The sequence below is a fragment of the Sceloporus occidentalis genome, unplaced genomic scaffold (assembly GCF_023333645.1).
Source record: "Sceloporus occidentalis isolate IW3139 unplaced genomic scaffold, rSceOcc1.0.p SCAF_5, whole genome shotgun sequence".
Taxonomy (NCBI): Eukaryota; Metazoa; Chordata; class Lepidosauria; order Squamata; family Phrynosomatidae; genus Sceloporus; species Sceloporus occidentalis.
In genome coordinates this window covers 15918710-15939364 of record NW_028316985.1, presented here as the reverse complement: position 1 = coordinate 15939364, position 20655 = coordinate 15918710, and the positions used below count along the sequence as shown (strand labels likewise).

The following is a 20655-nucleotide window of genomic DNA, read 5'->3' as shown; positions in this document are numbered from 1 at the left end:
GCCTAGAGAGGGTTAGGAATCTTAACACCTAACTGTATCAAAGAGAAAAGAAAAAGAAATCTTATGACTCTGCATATTTTCAGTGCAGCAAAATGGAACCACCTGACCTCATACTTAAAATATCGCAATTCACACACCTGCTCACACCTACTGGCAGAATGCATTACGATTGCTTGGCACCTTGGGGAGATTTTTGACCTTAACATTTAAAAAAAGGAGAGCAGTAAAAATGATAAATTAATTTAGGGGGTGGGAGGAAAGAGTCAAGATACTAGTCTCAAGCCAACCAAGTATCTTAAAAAAAGAAAGAAAGAAAGAAAGAGGTGGAAAATAAGAAGGTGAAAAGAGAGACTTGACATAAATTCTCAAATATTTAAAAAACCCTGCCATAAAGTAGATTCAAAGACAATTCTTCCTCACAGTTACTAATCTTTCGTAAAGCAGCAACCACATTCTTTCTCTATTTCTTCCTCTTCTTGTTTTTTAAGACTATGGTCCATGCATTCAGGAACTTCAAGCTACTTTGAATCATAGAGTTGGAAGGTAACACAAGTGGTATCTAGTCCAACCCCCTGCCATGCAGGAATTCACAACTAAAGCACTCCTGAAATATGCCCATTCAATCTCTGTTTAAAGACCTCCAAAGGTGAAGAACTCACCACCTTCCAAGGCAATCTCTCCCATTTTTGAACAGCCTTTTTGAACAGTAAAAAAAAGTTCTTAATATTTAGATGGAATCTTATTTCTTGCACAGAGGGTCCTTGGCATCTTGTGGTCTCTTCCAGCTCTATCATTCTGTGATTTAAAGATAGCTTTCATGTCACCACTGTCTTCTGTTCTCCATGCTACACATATCCAGCTCCCCAAGTTGATTCTCATAAGGCTTGGTTTCCAGATCTTTGACCATGTTGATCAATGATCTCTGGACACTTTCCAGCTTGTAAATATCCTTCATGAACTGTGGTTCCCAGAACTGGACACAGTATCCCATGGGAGGTCTTTGACCAAAGCAGAATAGAATAGCACTATTACTCTTGATCTGGACGCTATGCTCCTATATAGTTAATTTATGGTGTTGTGACTTCTGAACAGTTTGCCAGCTCCAGGCAGCGTATACCTACAAATGATTTTTACAGTTTATTATGTAACATGTAAATAATGAATTATTTTAAAAATCTTTCCAAGCTCTGGGCATTTAAAGGTATATGCGACAGAGTAGATACACATGGACACATGCACTATAGGCATCAGGATGGAACATTAAGGGTATGAGATGAGGCAATATGATTTAGTGGTAACAGTTACTATTTATCCTAAGTTTCAATTCACATTCATCCAAAAAAGCTTTGTGAGATAGCTCACCAGCTGTTCTTGATCTAGTTACCTACTCTCTTCCACCCAACTTTCCTCACATTGTTGTGAAAATAAATTTGGAGAGGGGCAGAACCACGTATGACACCCTAAGCAGAATACAGAACAGACCGAATAAAAATATATAATAAACAAGCTCCAGAATTTAGCACCTTTAATAATTGAAGAGCTTTTCTCCTATATTTGTTGACAGGCAATTTGCAGTGCTGTTTTAGAAAAGCTCAAATGGGTGATTTAATGGGCAGATGCTGCTGGTTGTAAAGATCAAGCTTCAGTACACAAAATAGCTTCACATCTACTTTGAACAGAGAAAAAAATGTATAAACAGAAACCAACCCTTTGCTCCAGGCACTAACTGGAACTTTCAAAGTATGGTATTCCTCCAACATTCCATGAATGAAGAATAGCTACACTCAAAGGCATACCTCCCACTATAGTGCAAAGATACAGACATACTATATGAATCCACACTGGTACCTGAAAGAGATGCTGAACTACAACATCAAAAGAAAAGTGCATATTTTTTAGAGATACAACTCTTCTGAAAACTCTTCTACTTTTGAAAACATCTGTCCAAGAACTAGTACTGTCTTCTTTTCCTGTAAAACTTGAGCTAAGCAAACAATAATTTTATATGGGAATATTCATGTTTTTTCATTTATAGTTCAACACTAACTCCCTTATTGTCTTACCATTGTCTTGGTTGGTTAGAGCTGCTTGGAGTTGAAGACCAACAACATTTGGATGGCACCCCTTTGTCCATCACTGTGCCACTAAATTAATGAGCAAAGTTTGTTTGGAAACAAAACTTGAAGGCGGGCTTCTTTACTATTACACTTCTTTGTTGCAGTGAAATTAATTATGCAACAGGCAGATACACAAATGGTAGCATGTGTTTGTTCCTTCAAGTCATATGTCAACTTATGGTGACCTCATCAATTTCGTTGGGTTTTCTTAGGCAAGGAATGCTCAGCGGTGATTTTGCCAGTTCCATCCTCTAAAATATAGCTTAAAGCATCTGGTATTTCTTGGCAGTTTCCCATCTAAATACTAACCAGGGCTGACCCTATTTAGCATCTAAAAAGGTTAACCTTTTTAAGGTATTTAGGCAGATATACAAATACAATATTACCGTCACACTAGCTAGCAGAAATGGGAGAACCAGCATGGTGTAGTTGTATGAGTGTTGGATTATGACTTTGGATAACAGAGTTCAAATCTTCGCCTAAGCATGAAAACTCACTGCAAGACCTTGGGCAAGTCACATGCTCTCATTCTCAGAGGAAGGCAACCCTGTCTGAACAAATCTTGCCAAGAAAACCTTGTGATAGGGTTGACTTAAAGTCACACAACACCAACAACAAGCAGTAATTGAGACTGTAGTCAAGAAATCAGAACCCTTAGACATGGAAAGATAGCTATGAAGGCACTAGATAAAATCCTTAAGAGTAAAGATATATTATTTAATCATTAAATACTAAAATCAAAACCATCCAGGGCATCTTATTTCTGATTTCTGTGTATGGTTGTGAAAGCTGACAGTGGAGAAAGATAACAGGAAGAAAATTGACTCATGTGAAATGTTGTGCTGGACTACAGATACTATGCACTTCCAAAAAGACAAATGAATGGGCCCAAGAACAAAATAAGCCTGAACTCTCATTAGAAACAGATGACTATATTGAGGCTGTCTTACTTTGGACATATCATGAGATGACGTGACTCACATGTCTAAAGTAAGATGGTAATGTCTGGTTAAAGGAAGGCAATAGGAGAAGAGAAGGACTCCACTACAGGTGGATTTATTCAGTCAGGGAAAATATGGCCCTGAGTATGTAGGATGTGAGCAGAGCAGACCTCTTGGAGAGCTTTAGTTCATAGGATCATTAAAGTTGATTTGAGGGCAAATAACAACAAATGAAGCAGAATCTTATCAACATCTTATGCACACTTAAATGGGGCAAGTAAATATATTAGAGACCTGTTTGATCAGAGTATTCAGTGCCCACCACAGCCAACCAGATCCCTATTAGAAGGCCACAAGAAGCTCATCTGCCTAATAGCACCCTCTTCTCTGTAGATATCAGCACTATAGCACCCAACCCTGCTACTCTTCAACTGATATTTGTGTGTGTTCCGATTCTGGTACTGGTGGTGGAGTATTACCATGATTAATAGCGCCTGATAATATCATACTCCACGGACCTGTTTAACCTTTTTAAAAAACCATCCAAGTTGGCAGCCATTACACAACCTGCGATAGAAAATTCCATCATTTAGCCATGTATTGTGCAACAAAGCACTTCCCTTTCTCTGTCTTAAATCTCTCACCATTCATTTTCAGTGGATGACTTTGGGTTCTAGTACACTGAATCCAAAAACAAAAAGTGTCTCCATCTCTCCTTGTTCCATAACCATGCATAATTGGATGCACCACTACTGTGTCCCTGCACAAAAGGTCAAACTAGATGATACATTTAGTATGTCGACTAATACTAATGCTCTCTCAAGTGGTGAAAGGTGTATGCTTGTGGTAGCATGACATTTTCTTTGCCCACACATCTTGCACTTAGTATTCTTCATTTTGTCATTGGGAGGTGAACAAGGGAAGCTCAGTTTACAAGTCTAGTTGTGAAGGTAAAGGCATACCTCTGTTAACAAAGCCTCTGACAAAGAACCTTCTTTTTTGTGTTTATGTAATTTTAAATCTTAATTGTTTAATTTTCTTTTTAAGGGGGGGGGGATATTTTGTATATATTGTTATATTATTTTTAATATTGTAAGCCGCTTTGATTGTTTTGACAAAAAGCGGGGTAGAAATAAAAGTTTTATTTTATTTATTTTTGGCTTTTTACAAAGTCTTTTTATGCCTGCCCAGCCCACCTTTCCTCCTTTTCCTTAGTTTAGCAGGAAGTCTTTAGCAGCATCAGCACAGGGAGGATGGTGAAAGAGGGCTGGAGAAACATAGAGTTTGGGTACCTGATTACAGCAGTGGTTCTGCAGTAATCAATGCAATAAAAGCTTGAGCTGGGAAACAGCAGGGTTGTATTCCAGCCAATCCTATTGTAGCCAAATGTCTGCAACAGGCAAAGTAAACAGCAGCTGCCTCCAGAAGCCCTTACTGAGTATGTGTGAACAGCAAAATAAAAAGCAGCTCTCACCATCTTCCCCTGGCATGTTGTAAAAACATGGTCCTGGCTATGAGATGGAAATGATAATAAAAGTAGAGGCTGGTGAAAGATGGATGTAATTTAGGAGAAACTTTCAGGTGATCACTGGAAGATTTAAAATGTTTTTGTTCACTTACACAACCTTATTTGACCCAATTTTTTTCATTTCATATATTGAAATGAATTGTATATAGTATATTGTTAGTTTTGAATAAAGTTTGCTGAAGCATTCACACTGTTCATCTGTCTGATTGTTGCTGTTGTTGTTTTGTTATGTATGGACCTATCCCTATAATTTCAATATTATTTATGCCTCTGGTAACCAAATTTTTTTTGTTAAAGAAGTGATGCTCAAAAGCACATTTACTTTGTTAACTGAGGTATAGCTGCACACATCTAAGAAAATTCTGTTGTGGGGAGGGATTTATCATAAGGAATACATATGATTCTTAACATCTTTAACATTGTAGGTGGACCTTTACTTACTGTCTTTTCTAACCTAAACATCTGCACCTGTCATAACCTTTCCTTAAAGGGGAATTGCTTCAAACTCTTAATCATTTTGATTGTACTTTTTTGTATCTCCCCCAGCTCTGCAGTATACCTTTTGAATATCTTTCCTTAAGATGCAAATTTGTTTCCTTCTCATCTTATTTCTGGTTAACAGAAATACCTTTTAAAAAATTCAACCCACTTTTGAATAATGATGGATTGATTTTATAGTAATGCTATTATTATTTGGTTTTTTAAAAATATTTAAAATGTGATACAGTTGATTCTATAGAAATTCCTTGTTTTTATGTGTTTTATGCTATTCTTTTAGTCTTTGGTTATTTATTTTTTTGTAATAGTTTAGGCCAGGGGTAGGCAAGCTTTTTGAGCCGGGGGCCGGGTTGCTGTCCCTCAGACAACTGGGGGAGCCGAAGCCAAAATTTAAATAATTAAATAATTTTTTAAAAAAATAATTAAATAAATAAACCGGGACAAATGTCGGACAAAATTTTCAAATGGAGGACACTTTTATTAAAAAATGGAGGACACGCAAACAAATTTGCTGATTTTTAAAAAAATGTTAATATAAATGCATGTTTCGGAGGGTTCTATAGACAATTGCCCCTTGCCTGCCGCTTGCCCCCCCTTGCCCGCCTCCTCCTGATAGGCCAAAGGCCCCACACCCTCACGCGAGAGGCCAAAGACTCCGGCAGCAATCGGCAGCAGGACTGGGCGGGGGCCGGTCCCAAGGCCTTGCCGGGCCGCATCCGGCCCGCGGGCCGCAGGTTGCCTACCCCTGGTTTAGGCACTGATGTTAATACTATCTACTTTTTTGTCTAAAATAGACATACAGTAAGCTAGCTTAGGAAAATCTTTGTGTTGAAAGATGGTATATGAGTTTCAAACATAAATATTCAAATATGTTTCCAGAATTTTGCCCATTCCTAAGTCAAATCTTTTCAAATAACCCTTTGCGGAAATCATGATAGATAGTGATATAAGCACAGATAAATATAGATGTCTATGTCATCACTGTGCTCTTTTAGTGTAACATGAGGACTCCTAACACAATTTCAGAGGACAGAAGGCTGTCCTGTTAAGACACCACACATTAATTATTGTGTCTTTCAGAAAAAGAATGATTTATTACATTTTGATGAATACAGCTGCATCTTAGTGACCTATCTTAATCATGAAAAAGAGATCAATAAACTGCTGCCACCTAGACTTTTAAATATGCTTCTAACAGAAGTCAATAACCAATAGGAAGAGGGTACAGCTCCCCAAAGAGGGGGGGGGGGAGATATTTTCACTATGCTTAAGGATTGCTTCACCTTGTGAGCCAAAGTAAACCACTTGGATGAAAAAGGCCCCCAGAATGCTGCCAGCTCCACTGAAGAAAGTCGAGACTTGCATGGCAATCCCACGAATTCTACTTGGCACAAATTGGAATATAATGAAGGAACCTTTGTAAAACAAGAAAGGAAAAAGACATGAAGGGTATAACAGGGGTGTCATGATGCATTCCTTGTTGCTCTATATTCATAATATTTCCCAGAGCATGTGAAACTGCAGCCAGCTGCTGCTTGGGCATGCCCCATCTTTGCACAATCACTCCATGGCCATGGGATGTACATTTTTATACATATATACACATATATATCCCATATGTACATTTATGACTTGGAACTTATAGTAGGGTCTCTGTTCACACAGAGAAAAGGTAGAACCCCTCTTCAGGTCTTGCCACTTCAACTTAGCAAGTCAGAAACTAGGGGGCAGCATAAAGGTTGACAATTTTTTCACAAACCAATATAGGACAACCTGCTCTATTGCCCAGACAGACCTATATAAAGCCCACCTCAATCCTCCTAAGTGGAAGACCTCACATTAATGTTCCAGGATCCTGAGAGATTAGAAGTCTCATGGGCTATTCATGTGCCTGCCTCACTTATGATCCTTTACATGCATTTAGATACCCTGTCCATCTTTAGCCTCAAACTGTTTGATATGAATAAAACTACAGTCAGCCCTTCTTATACACGGATTTCTTATACATGAATTCAAGCATACACGATTTGAAAACATTCAAAAAAAGTATAAATTTCAAATATCATACCTTGATTTTCCATTTTTTTAAGGGACACAATTTTGCTATGTCATTATATTTAATGAGACTTGAGCATCCACAGATTTTGTTATACACGGGGGATCATGGAACCAAACCCCAGTGTATAACAAGGGTCCACTGTATTAATGTTTTTTTTTAAAAATATTGATGTTTTTGGCTTTAGTTGTCTGTGAAACATTGGAGGGTATGCCACTTTAGTCCTGGTATCTCAACTTCCTATCTTCCTAGCCTTAGCTTTAGCACGTTTACTAGATGTAATGGATGGAAACCCCCACCAGAGGTGGCCAATTAGACATTTTTCCTATCCACAAAGAACATTAGTGTTCAGAACGCAGCGGTAACTACTAGAATGACAAATGAAGCTCTTTCTGTTCCAATGATGAATGAGCCTGTTCAGAAAAGCAGTGGAAGAACGCCAGGGGTGACGATTCTGATGAAAGGTACTCAGGCTGCCCCTGTTCAAACAGATGTCATTCTGTGCTCAAGTCAGTTGGTTTTAAGGCTAGAAAATGAAATGAAATGGTCTTCTTACAGGTGGGAGTCACCAGAGCTTCTGCCACACCAAGCAAGATGTATTGAGGGGCCAGATGGACACACGGCATGGAGGAAACAAGGAGTATTTTGCCTGAAACAGTCTGTTCCACTGAAGGGAAATGTTTCCTGTGCACCTCAAAAAACCCAGCAACCATCACAGACAAGGCAGCAAAGGTGTAACCTACAACTGGGTACAAAAGGCATAATAGTAATTATTATTAATCATTCTACATCGCTTTTCTGAATTACGTCTAGTATGCTGGAGGCAACAATTAAGGCCTTTTGTGTATACCTCTGAATTCAGTGGAGTTTTCATGATGTTTGACTTTCAGGTCTTATAATAATCTTTATTCAAAATTTTGACATATAAATATAAACACAAATACCAAACAAGACAAAATAACAGAAAATAAACAGTTAAATGTCTCATCCCATCCTTGCCTCCTCCCACAGTTCAATTAAATGGGGGAAAGCAAAAAAGAAAGAAGGGGGAAAGGAGCAAAGAGAAAAAAAGAAAAGCCAAAAAGTTTTTTAAAAGTTTAAAAAATTGACCTCCCATTTTCCCTCTGACTGATCCTTAAATTTATCTATTACATCTTCCTCTCTACACTATTCATTGTCTACATTTATCTCTCCTAAATTTATAAACCATAAATCGACTGTGTTCATTTCTATTCACAAATATAGAAAAATGAAAACATATAACTAGCATAAAACATATATATAACTTTCAGTCCTTACAAGGCCACTTTGTAATCAGACATGTCTTCTTGATTCCCAAGAAGGTGCTCATTGCTAAAACACTTTTGCTGATTTTTTTTTGCAACCACATTTTCCAGAATTCAGCCACTTTTCACACATGTATATTCACAAGCCTCATCAGGTTTTCTTTGCTTCAATCAGAATCAGTCAAGTAACCACAAAGTTCGGAAAAAATGGCAAGTTGCTCTTATGCTATTTTGCGGAAACATAACTCTTCGATAACTACAAGGGGACCCTGCCATTCTAAACAGATTATAACAGTCTGGAGAAAATTCTGGGAAGGAGGGTGGGTGGGAGATTTCAGCCTTTCTGAATAATAAATAAGAATAAATGAAATGAAAATAACACCAAGCTGTACCATGGAGAGAATTAATTATTTGCTATTTGACGTTTTTAATTTGTTGCCTGTTTTATTGAAACCTTTCCTGTATTGTTATGTATTATTTATATGTATTATGCTATTATTTCTTAGATTGTATGCCATGGGCAGATTTACTCTTATCTATTTTATTGTTTGTATGTACAGCACTGTGCAAATCTACAGCACTATATTAATAAAGCATAATAATAATAATAATAATAATAATAATAAATGAAATGATTCCTTACACTGGAAGTAGGAATTGCATTTAGGGAGGGATTATGCTAGTGCCAGTGTGGCATAGTGGTTTGAGCATTGGACTGTGACTCTGGATACCAGGGTTCGAATCCTGGCTCGGCCATGTAAGCCCATGGATGACCTTGGGCAAGTCATTCTCTCACCTTAGGTTCACCATAAGTCAGAAATGGGCCTAGGGATGTCATTGGAGAGTATGGGGGGGGGGGGGGTTCAGAGTGCACTGGGTGACAACCCAGAGTGGGGGTGTACACCCAGTGAGTTGGTACACCTGGTGGTATTGGCATAGCTGCTGGGTAAGTGAGAATGCCACACCAGACCCTAAATGGGCCATCCAGAGGCTGCATCACTGCCTCCCAGCAGCAGTCTATCCAGGTAGTGGGTGGCCAGCTGGGGGGACAGATGAGCGAGGCAGTCCAGCACTGCCAGCCCAGGCCCTTCCGGACATCCGCACTGAGTGACACTAACCAGACTGATGTTACTGAACTGGCCATCATGTTAACTGTGATGGGAAAAAGTACATAATCTTGGGAGAGTTCAGTATTGCATTCTTCTACACACACTATGCCAGTGAATGAGGCTTCAAAGAACCATGAGAATTCTCTGCGTGGTACCAAGTGAAATATTTAACCTTTCGAACTTTTGCAGCATCATTAGACTTCAGGATTTCAAGATGTAACCCGAAGAACTGTCAGCACTGCTATCCAAGTGTTCTTTTTTCCAGCTCAATTGAGCCGTTATTTTATTTTAAATCCTGAGTAATTGCCACCTGCTGTTTCATACCCTTCTACTTTGCACAAAGCTTAACAACAAACTTAATTAGGCTAATTCTAGTCAGATTAATACTTCCTGTCTTTCGGCACTGGCTGAGCCGCATACTACAGGGGGCTCGAATTAAACAGTAGAGAACAGGAAATGTTGATTTCTAAGCATGCGTGTGTTTTAAACTGCACTGCAGGATGGGGGGTAGTTTAAATTGGAAGAGCATTCCAGATGCAAAATTCATGCAAATGGCAATTGATTTCCAATTTTTTAAAAAAGACTGCTCTTTTATTCTAAAAATACACACTAGCTAGAACTGAGGGGATTCTCATTACTTCTGAATGTGCTGGATGCCAGAGTGTAAGGAGCTTTCCGTCCCACAAAATCTGCTGGCTAGGTGTGGCTTAGGGGACAGCTTGTGGTCGCCCTGTGATGACGTATGCATTTTTCTGTGCGATAATATCCTCCCCCCCCCCCCATTCAGTCCCAATCCCCTCTTATGCCCAGATCAGGCAAAAATGGCTATACGATAACCTCCTAATACTGGGATAAGTCAGACAATACAACTCTTTGTCAAAGCATTTCAAATGATTTGAGTTAAATCTTACAACAACTCTCCTAGTACACTAATATTTCCCCATTGGGTGCTGAAATAAGTCACCTGGCGATTGTCTCCTAGAGGCAAAATTTGAACCAAATACAGTTTGTTGTTGTTGATGTTGTGTGCCTTGAAGATGTTTCCAACTTATGGCAAGCCTAAGGAGACCCTATCATGCAGTTATCTTGGCAAGATTTGTTCAGAGGGGGTTTGCTTTTGCCATCCTCTAAGACTGAGAGAAGGTGACTTACCCAAGGAAGGTTAGCCAGTGGGTTTCCATGGCTCAGTGGAGATTTGAAACCTGGTCTCCAGAGGTGTACTTCAATGCTCAAACCATTACACTGCACTGGTCCTCTGACCAGAGTGAAAACTGCAGGAGACTAATCATTGAGGGAATTTCAGCAGGCAAACTTTTTTCCTGGTTGTGGGATAAGCAACTCCTGCTGAAATTCCCTGTTCTATACTACAAGAAAAGGTGCAGCAGCCTTTTCAGTTTTCAGTCTGGCAAACCTACTCTGGTTTCTTTGCCCCTATGCTACACTTCCTATATCCACTGTATCTTCCTGGAGGTATTTGTCTCTAGATTGCTGAATCACCATGAGTTCAAGCCTCATTTTTAAAAAAAACTAATGCTTCTTTAAATTTCAAAAGGAATTAGATGGAAATGCTTTTGTGTAACTTCATTGGACGCAGCTTTAAACATAAGCTGGCTACCATATAGCCTCCAACTGTACTGATTTAGAAGAAACAATCTAACTTAGCTACATTTTAAAGTGCCACTTTGATCACTTTCTGATGTTGCTTGGTGACATGTGTTTCAGTGAACTCCTTATTAATCTTGATTTGCAACTTGAGTTCCTTGTCAAGTGCTCTGCTGATGTATGGAAGAACAGTGTCCCTTTTTTTGTGGTGGGGGGACTGCAAAATAGGGCAGTTTTGCTATGTGATCTGTTAATATTTTACTATCCTTGCTGAGTAGTGGTCCTACCAGTTCCTTCCTAATTCTCTTGTTTTGAATGTATTTTTTTTGGGGGGGGGGGGACCTTTTTGTTGCTCCTTGCTTGCCTATCCAGTCTTAGCTCATTCTGAGTGTTAAATTTCCTTACACAGTTCCTGCAAGCTTGGGCTACTCATCTATATTCTTCTTTGATTCACCTTTCCTTCCATTCTGTATACATGCTCTTTTTTCTTTTCACTTCCTCCTTGAGTGTACTGTGCAACCACTTTGGCTCTTTCAAGATGTTTCCCATTTTGCTTCTTCCATGCAATTGTTCATGATTGTGCTTTCAGCAGTTCCTTGTTCATGAAATTCCACCCACGCTGGGTATCTTTTTCCTTTAGCATCTCTAGCCATTGTATTCTGCCCAGTATTTCTCTGAGTTTGATAAAATTCGCTTTCCTGAAATCCAAGGTTCATGTTTGGCAGGCAATAGTCTTTCTTTGGCCTGTCCCTCAGTCATGAATTCCAGCATTACATGATCAATCCCCGTAAAGTGACTCCAGTGACTAAGGGCCTGAACAGACAGGCCAAAATAAAGCTGCTTCAGGTGACTTTGGAGGTATGCTGTTTAAATGGCACATGCATCTTAAGAGCCCAGAAGCTTCACCAAAAGTGCACTTCAGTCTTGAGGAGCATGGCCTTTGGCATGGCTTCCGGCCTCCTAGGACACATGTGCCATTTAAACAGCATACTTTCAAAGTAGCCTGAAGCAGCTTTATTTTGGCCTGTTTGTTCGGGCCCTAACTCCTCCCTATTGGTTAAGAGCAAGTCCAGGATTGCAGATCCCCTTGTTCTTTCTTCCATCTTTTGAAAGAGTAAATTATCTGCAAGACGCATCAGGAACTTGTTGGTAAGCCTACACTTAGCATAGTGAAGTCTCCTAGCAAATACCAGGATAAATGAAGTCCCCCCATAACTACAAATTCCTGATTCTGAGAGATTTATGAGATTTATTTCAAAAAACACCATTCACCACCTCATCTTGGTTTGGTAGCGTGTAGTAAACAGTGTTGATTTTATTTCTTTCTCCATTTCACTCTATCTAAATATTCTCCATTGGTCCAGTTTGATCACTTGCATGCATTTTTGTACAAGTGAATTTACCTTTGGGGCTATCCAAAATGCCTGTGTTCCTTCTGGCATGACATCCTGTTTGGATGATGCAGACTAAAATCCTGGGGCCAGGATCAGGCTGGATCCTGGCAGTCCAGACATGGCTCTAGTAGATCCAGCCAGATCCTGAGATAAATGGCCCTTAGCAAGGGTCAAAATCACCCCGGTTTGGTGTGAAGTTTCCCAGAAACACCATGGCAAACCTTGACTGTTTAACTGACTCCCTGCCTGCCCCCTCCCCATGCTCCATACCTTTCTGTGCTGCCACTCCTATTGGGAAGCCCTACTATTGCCATATCTGACAAGGAAACAGGGTGCCCGGCCAGGTGGGTGCAACCAGGCACTCCTTTTCTGCATCAGATGCAGTAATGGGGCAGAATGGTATGGAGTGCATGCTGGTAGTGGGTCCCTGGACAGCACAGGGACAGGCTTATAAACACCTGCCCATCCCCACACCTGCCTGGGAAAAAACTGAGCACAGGTTCAGCCCATGCATGGGCTCATCCCATGCTTTCCTGGCCTATCTGCTCAAGGTCTTTGACTTAAAATGCTACTCCCCCTCATTTTCATTCCCATTTATTCCTTTTGAACAGATTATTTCCTCCAATTGTTATATTCCAATCATGGCATCCATCCCACCAGGTCTCTGTTATAGCTGAAGCTCTGTCTGGGCAACTCACAAAATAAGCTTGAAACCACAGAGAATAAAAACATAAAAAACTGTAATATCAAGATCTAAAACAAACTTCCAAAAGAGGAGCTGGAATGGGATAAAACTCAAAGTGAAAACCTAAATAAAACTCAAAACCAAACAGTTCCAGTCTATATCACCCATGGATACACGAGGCACACAGTCAGAAATTGAGAAATGTCTCTCTCAACCACCCAGAAAGTTTATAAATCAGTATGGATAGGTAGCCTGCCACACACACACTGCTCACCCATCAGGACTGTAGAATATCATGGCCTGATTCCTAGAGGAAAAACTATTGAATCAATGGGATTTACCCAGATGTTGGTTCCAGGTGTCTAGCTGGGACTTCAACACAGGTAAAAAGGTTTTAAATGAGTTTGAGAGAGAAAGCACATTCAGCATTTGAACAGTAGAATAATCTGTACTTTCCCAAATTTCCCAGAATTTGCTCTAGTTAATTCAAGTGAACAGCTGCCGCTAATCAGGCAGTAACATAGAAGCCTGGGTGTCGTTATCCTCCAAATAGTAAATCATTCAATGTGCAAAATATTTGAAAGCACAGTCTGAGATTGTAATCTGGAAGTATAACATTGCTATAATATCAAGATAGGGCTATGAAGAAATCTCACTGGTCTCTTCCACAGTACACAGTTATACCATTTTGATACTGCTTTAACTGCCTGGATTCCGTTATGCAGAATCCTAAGGTTTGTAGTTTGAGGAAATGTAAGAGGGAACCAGTATGCTGTAGTAGTCTCATTGTTGGACTAAGACTCTGGCAGGCCAAGGTTTGAATCCTTGTTCAGCCATGGAAACCCACAAGGTGACCTTGGGCAAGTCTCAACCTCAGAGGAAGGTAATGGCAAATTTCCTCTGAATAAATTTTACCAAGGAAATCCTATCATAGGTTCCCCTTAGGGATGTCTAATGACTTGGAGGCATAGCAAAACAATGACACACTAGAGCTATCAAGCAGAGAATTCTAAATGAAATGACAAATCCCAGAATTCCAAAAGATGGCACCATGGCAATTCAAGGAGTATCAAAGTGCTATAACTGTGTATGATGGATTCCCTCAGTTTGGGCCAATGTTTTGTGAAGTCCTTTCCATTTGTGAAGGAAAATACACACAATAACAGAGGGAATGGGCTGATTACTTCAAAGGATGTGAACAACCCCCAACACCTCTGAAATAAAATCCTAGTCTGGATTCACCATAGCTCTGCAATGGAAGCCAACATCTGCCATCTTGTCATAGACATTTAGGGAGAGGCAAGTAACAAAACCCATTCATTTTAGCAAAGGACTCTTGTTCACCACCAAGCAATTATTTTATCTACAAATACTACTTCCTTGCTAACAACGAAAAAGAACCCCCACATCAATAGTTGTTGCCTATCAAAATAACTCTTTTTTTTTTAAAGGTACTCACCAATGCACATAGTAGGAGACCATCCACTTGTTTTTGCATTGAAGAGACAAGTGCTGAGACACTCCAGAAAGGGAGCTAGAATCAAGAATGGCAGGATGCTGATCAGATTCATGGCTGCTATTGGTACGAGAAATCCATTCAAATTCAGAGTTGAATTTATCGCCTGCAGATAATATCCAGAAGGTATCTAGTGTGAAAGGAGAAAGATTTGATTTTGATTTGGTATTCAGAGAGAAATTCTGTTTCAGCATACAAAGTTAAAAATGGATCCTGTAGCACCTTTGAGATTAACAGGGAAGAAGAAATTACTAGCAAAGATTTCATGGATGCATCCCACTTGTGGGTCATTAGGACGTGCTTCATTTTATGGTCCAGGATATTATTTTGGTTTGGCACTAGAACTCTCTGGCTGAGAATTCTAAAATATCCTCCCTAAACTGCAGATCACAGGATTTTTTTAGGATGGAACCAGGACATTAAAATTGGAATCATAAGGCTAGAATACAGTACTATACTGTGAAACCACAGTGGTTTAAATCTATATTAAAGGTGCATGATGTACTTTAGACTAAAATGGTATAAACAGTAAGTTAATCAGCCTGGACTGAGAGGGAAGGCATGCAGAAAATATTTATATACTCTAAACAATTATAACTCATTCTTAAAATACATTTTGCGGAAAACAGATTATAAGTGTGCTTGTGTGTGGAGGCAGAACATCATAACAATAAAACACATGATTATGCAAAGTGAATACAGTTGAAGAATTCTTTTTGCCAAAATCTTCTCAACTATGAAAAAAATTCCCCTTTTAAAATATGAGTAATATGAGTTTAAATTTATAGATAAGCTTGGGACAATCGTACATTCAGGGACCCCAGAATGCTGTGCATGGATGGGGAAAAGAGCTCAACATTTGCAGGCTGGTTGTTATTAATTTGGCCTGTTGTTGTTGTATGGCTTGAAATCATTTCTGACTTATGGCAACCCTAATGCAAAACTATTGAAGGCTTTTCTAAGGGCCCAAAGAGTGTAACTTGCCCAGGGTTACCCAATGGGTTCCCATGGCTGAGTGGGGATTCGAACCGGGGGGGGGGGGGGGGAGCCTGGAGTAAAAGGCATACTCCTGGCAAAATTGCCTGATCATGGTGAAGATTTTCAGACACATCACACTTATCCAGGACTTAACCCATGAAGATCCAGAATGCTCTAGCAACAAACCATTCATGGGGCCATCCCAGGAATTGTTTGTTGCTGGAGCATTCTTGGATCTTCATGGGTTAAGTCCTGGATAAGCACAATGTGTCTGAAAATCTTCAGCGCGATTGTGAGACTTTGCCAGGAATATGCCTTATTCTTCTCGGATTTTCCCTTGGCTGATAATCTTCTTGGTCTCCTAAATTGTAGTACTTGAAAACATTGAAAGGAAAGGCAAATTATTCTCCCCATCCATTATCATTCAGATTGTCTTAAATATGAAGACTCTTACAAGCAAAAATCCCTTCCATATGTTCAATGGAGCTTTATTCCCAGGTAAGTGTGCATGGAATATATTGCAGCCTTTGTTATTCCTGGGAGGGCTCAACAACAGCAGGTGCCTTAATATTTCTCAGTGATTGATCATTTAGTACACTTCTGACTGTTATTTTGTGAAGGCCCTCAACTACGTAGAAGTCTTGCTGGTCTAACTTTGCCAGATCTAGCCTCGAAACCCCCCCCCCTCCATGCTTTAGGGTCCATATGGACATTACAGAATGGAGACTGAGGCTGTCACAAAGGCCAACATGAAAGGAAGACATAATTAAGGTCCATCTGGAACGATAGCAGCTTATGGTGGCAATTTGGAGATTTTTTTAAAAAAATTAATAGGGAATTCACAGCGGGTAAAAGGTTACAAGGTTAATAAAAACACACTCTTTAGTTTGAATTCTCTACACAGACAGGGGTACCCTCTGCTAATTAATTTAATCCTTTAAAAAATTCTCTAAAGCTATGGGCCATCACCTCATTCCATGAGGGTGAATTTGATAAATAAATTATGTACTTTGTGAAGAAGCAAATACTTTCCTCAGTCCTGAAGCAACTGTCTGTCTCCTTCACTGAGAGACCTCCACTACTACTGGCATTGTGAGTGGAGAAAGTGGAGAGAAGAAAGTTGTCATCTCTTTTATTTACAGTCAGTTTCTAAAAAACAGGCCTGAACTGACTTCAGCCCTAGCAACTTTGTTTTACTTGAACCCCAAGATTTATCAGATGGTGCTGGGGATAACAAAAAAAGTTAAAGTTTTTGTACCTCAGTCCCCAGAGCCACTGGCTGGAAATATAAAAAAAGGAACTTTCAGTCTAAAAAACCCTACCCTCCCAAGCTTTGGGTGAAGCCAGTTACATACTGAATACCATGATGTTGGTGCTGGGCTAACCCACATATAGAGAGACAAATCTACATTTTTGTTACTGCAGATATGACACTCTGATCTATTTTTTTTAACTGTTGCTCTTATTTTTTTAAAGAAGCTAGATCACCTTGCCAATCTGCTGGATGCCATCCAGCGATCGATCTGTCATATTTCTTGACATGCATCATTAACTACCAACATATCCCTGCTTCTCCCTGCAATAAAAATTTTTTAATGCAGGGAAGTCCCACCCCCTGGCACTGGGTGACACCCAGTGTAGGAATGCCAACACTTCAGCCTTTTCAAGCCAGGAAGGTTCACATGCAGGGCAAACATGGAACCTAATCTTGTCCAGAATCTGCAGCTGGTTCTATGGGACCTCTGCCAGAAATTGACCTTCATTGGGAATACATTAGAGCAGTGCTACCCAATGTGATGGCCTACAGACTGGTGCTACTTCATGTGACATCAGCTGCTGCTCTCTAGTGAGTTTCCAGAAAAGAAACAGCATACCCAACTCCCAGTGTCCTAACTGGGCAGGGACCATTTAATCCTCTCTTATCCCACTTTTTCAGCTACTTATAAAATATCCCAGTTTCTCTCTACTGCTCCTACTTTCTCTCTTTGCTCTCAGCTTATTCAAATTGTTGCAAACTTAGTTCACAGTGCAAAAGAAGGTTGTTTATTAACTCTTTAGAGAGGAGAGGAGAACAGGGAATCGATTCTTCTCCCTTCCCCCTAGGCTCAGGCAAAACCAAACTGCTGCAGCTTCTCTTAGCTTGTCTGTTCTTCCTCATTAATACTTTTTGCTATTTTGACCACACTTTGTTGTTTCTTGACCACACGTGCCCTGGTTTTCATCTGTGAAACATTAGAGGGTATGAAACATGTCATAGCCAGTGGTCACAAATAAGCTGCTAGTCCCTGGCATGGTGGGGAGAAAATACTGGTCCCCCACATCAGATACCTTGAGAAGCAGTGGCCTAGAATATCTGGATGGCACCTCTATAACACAGAGCAGCTGCAAAGTTGTGAAACCAAAGGTAGATTCACCACTCCTGTGGCAATAGATCCATGTGCTGACCCTGCTCCAACCTCCTTCTCATTTCATTATTTCTTCTCTATTATAACCATATTGTCTTGGAGAGGGCCTAGAACCGTGGTGGTGAACCTTTAGTATGCCCTCTCTGACATACTAAGCCATCTCTGAGGGCACGTGGAGACAGCTGAAGGCAAAAGAGGGCAGGGGAAGAGGAGGAACAGGTGTATGCCTCTTCCTCCTCTTTCCCTGCCCCCCCCCATACAGTTAATCTCTGGGGAATTCCCACCCCCCTGGCACTGGGTGACACCCAGTGTAGGAATGCCATTTAGTTGGGCACTCAGTCTCTAAAAGGTTCACTATCCCTGACCTAGAACAATCCTGTTCCTATGTGTTTCCAAGTGCTTTAGAATCCAGTGCTGCATGTTGTTACTGCATCTCCTATCTATTTCTCCCAATGTTCCATGTAGATCACACTGTTATGGGCCACACTCAAGACCATGGCTTAAATCTAACTGCTAGTCCCAGTGAGAAAAGATCCACTGAATCAAGAACTGAAATGATAGGCAAACACATATAAATCCTAATTGATTCAATGGGTCTTGTCTATTTGGGACTAGCAACTGGATTTAGGCCAATGGGTCTGCTCTAACTGGTACTGGCAACTGAATTTAAGGCCATGAGTAGAATAGGGTTGAATCAGACACAACACTGAGGTATGGTAGGATCCTGTGATATAATTGTCACTATAGATTATAAGTCAATCAATCAAAGTCTGTCAGTTATATTGTACCTTGTGCTCCCTAGCAGTAAATCTGCACCGTAGAAATAATGCAGCCTGACACCACTTTAAGTGATGTAACTCCATCCTATGAAATACTGAGATTTGTAGTTTTACAAGGTCTTTAGCCTTCTCTGCCAAAGAGTGTTGGTGCCTCAGAAGCCTATAAAACCCAGAATTCTGCAGCATGGAGCCGATAAAGTGGTATCAGACTGCATTATTTCTGCAGCGTAGATGAACCTACAGTATCTTGAACCACAGACCCAGAAGCCTAAGGTAGTATATCTATGTTTCTGGGAGTTATAGTCCAAAACACTGGACACCAACATTATAATGTGGATTATACTTTGTTCTGGACTGAACTCCAAAATGCATGAAGGATCAAAAGATTCACTCACTCACCTGCATAAGGCACATGCGATAGAGGACTTGAAAGGCAAAGAAGGGAAAGAGACGAACAAGCATTTTTGTGCTTTCCACTTGAGTTTCGCTGTACTGGCCACCATAATTTTCTTTGGCATGGTCTAGCCAGTTTGTCACATTCTCACTGAAGTAGCGGCATTTTACACAACACACCTTCAAAGAGTTAGCAACTACACCATAGACTGTTAATAGAGAACTACCTGGGGAGAAGGTCAATGAATCACATCAGAATCTTGGCAATGTTGAATATTAGTGACATAGTTTTGCTTGTGTATTCTTAAATGGCAGGGGGTTGGACTTGATGACCCTTGAGGTTTCTTCCAACTCTATGATTCTATTATTTTAGTATTATGAATTACATCCTGTGCCTAGCATGGGAATAAAAGCTGATGCACTCATCTCCTTAATTTGTGGTCCCTTAAGCTTAGTTACAACCCTCTACCCCACTTAGATTGGTCAGAAGTAGAGTTTTCACTGCATCCTGCTCAAAAATTATATCAACATATACCCTCCCCTGTGTGACATTTGAATTCAGTCATTTGTAAAAACACCACCACACAATTTCAACATCTCACAGTCAATATATTAAGAAAGAACAGCTTCCTATGTTGCTAGACTTTCCAGTGTGAAAATGTGCAGACTCAATTGCACCACTGATATTTAACTGCACTGAAACCATGAATAATAATAATAATAATAATAATAATTTGTTTTATTTATATACCGCTATTCCAAAGATCATAGCGGTGAACAGCAAGTAAGCTAATTAGCAAGTAAGCTAATTTGCCCCCAACAGTCTGGGTACTCATTTTAGCGACCTCGGAAGGATGCAAGCCTGAGTCGAGCTTGGGCCCTTTTGTTGGTCTTGAACTCGCAACCTTGTGGTTTTGAGTGAATGGCTGCAGTACAGGCATTTAACCACTGCGCCACCAGCAATTAAAACATCCAGAACATTGAACTTCATATAGATGCTTTTGCCCCCAATTGGAATGAGTGAGCTCTGCCTTATGTGAGGGATCAGACATTTTAATTATCTCACACTTCTCATGCAGGGAGAACAATATTCCTATTTCCCACCCTTCTTCGGGTATGAGAAGAATGATGAAAGCTATCTACATCCCAACACCTGACTAACCCTCTGTTAAAATGCCCAAGTTTCTCTTTTTGCCTCCCACTTTCCACTCTTGTCCTCAGCTTACTCAAATTGCTTCCACCCTCTGGGACACCTGGGAATGCTACACTGTCCCTCTCCCTGCTTTCCTTTTGCCAATAGGCAATGTTAAGAGCAGTGCTCTGGGTTTACTGGTTTGGGAAGAAAGACTCTCCAGGCACTAGCCCTCT

At 40.2% G+C, this 20655-nt stretch overlaps 1 protein-coding gene across 1 annotated transcript in view; it reads right to left on the bottom strand.

Annotated features, from left to right (window-relative positions):
- Window positions 1-20655, bottom strand: part of LOC149311687 (solute carrier family 15 member 5-like) — a 45784-nt gene that overhangs the window by 9849 nt on the left and 15280 nt on the right. The window contains exons 4-7 of the mRNA XM_089526687.1: window positions 19294-19514; window positions 14676-14862; window positions 7697-7885; window positions 6368-6499 (exon numbers count right to left, since the gene is read on the bottom strand). Coding sequence (XP_089382813.1) covers window positions 6368-6499; window positions 7697-7885; window positions 14676-14862; window positions 19294-19514 — 729 coding nt within the window. The remainder of the gene's footprint in view (window positions 1-6367; window positions 6500-7696; window positions 7886-14675; window positions 14863-19293; window positions 19515-20655) is intronic.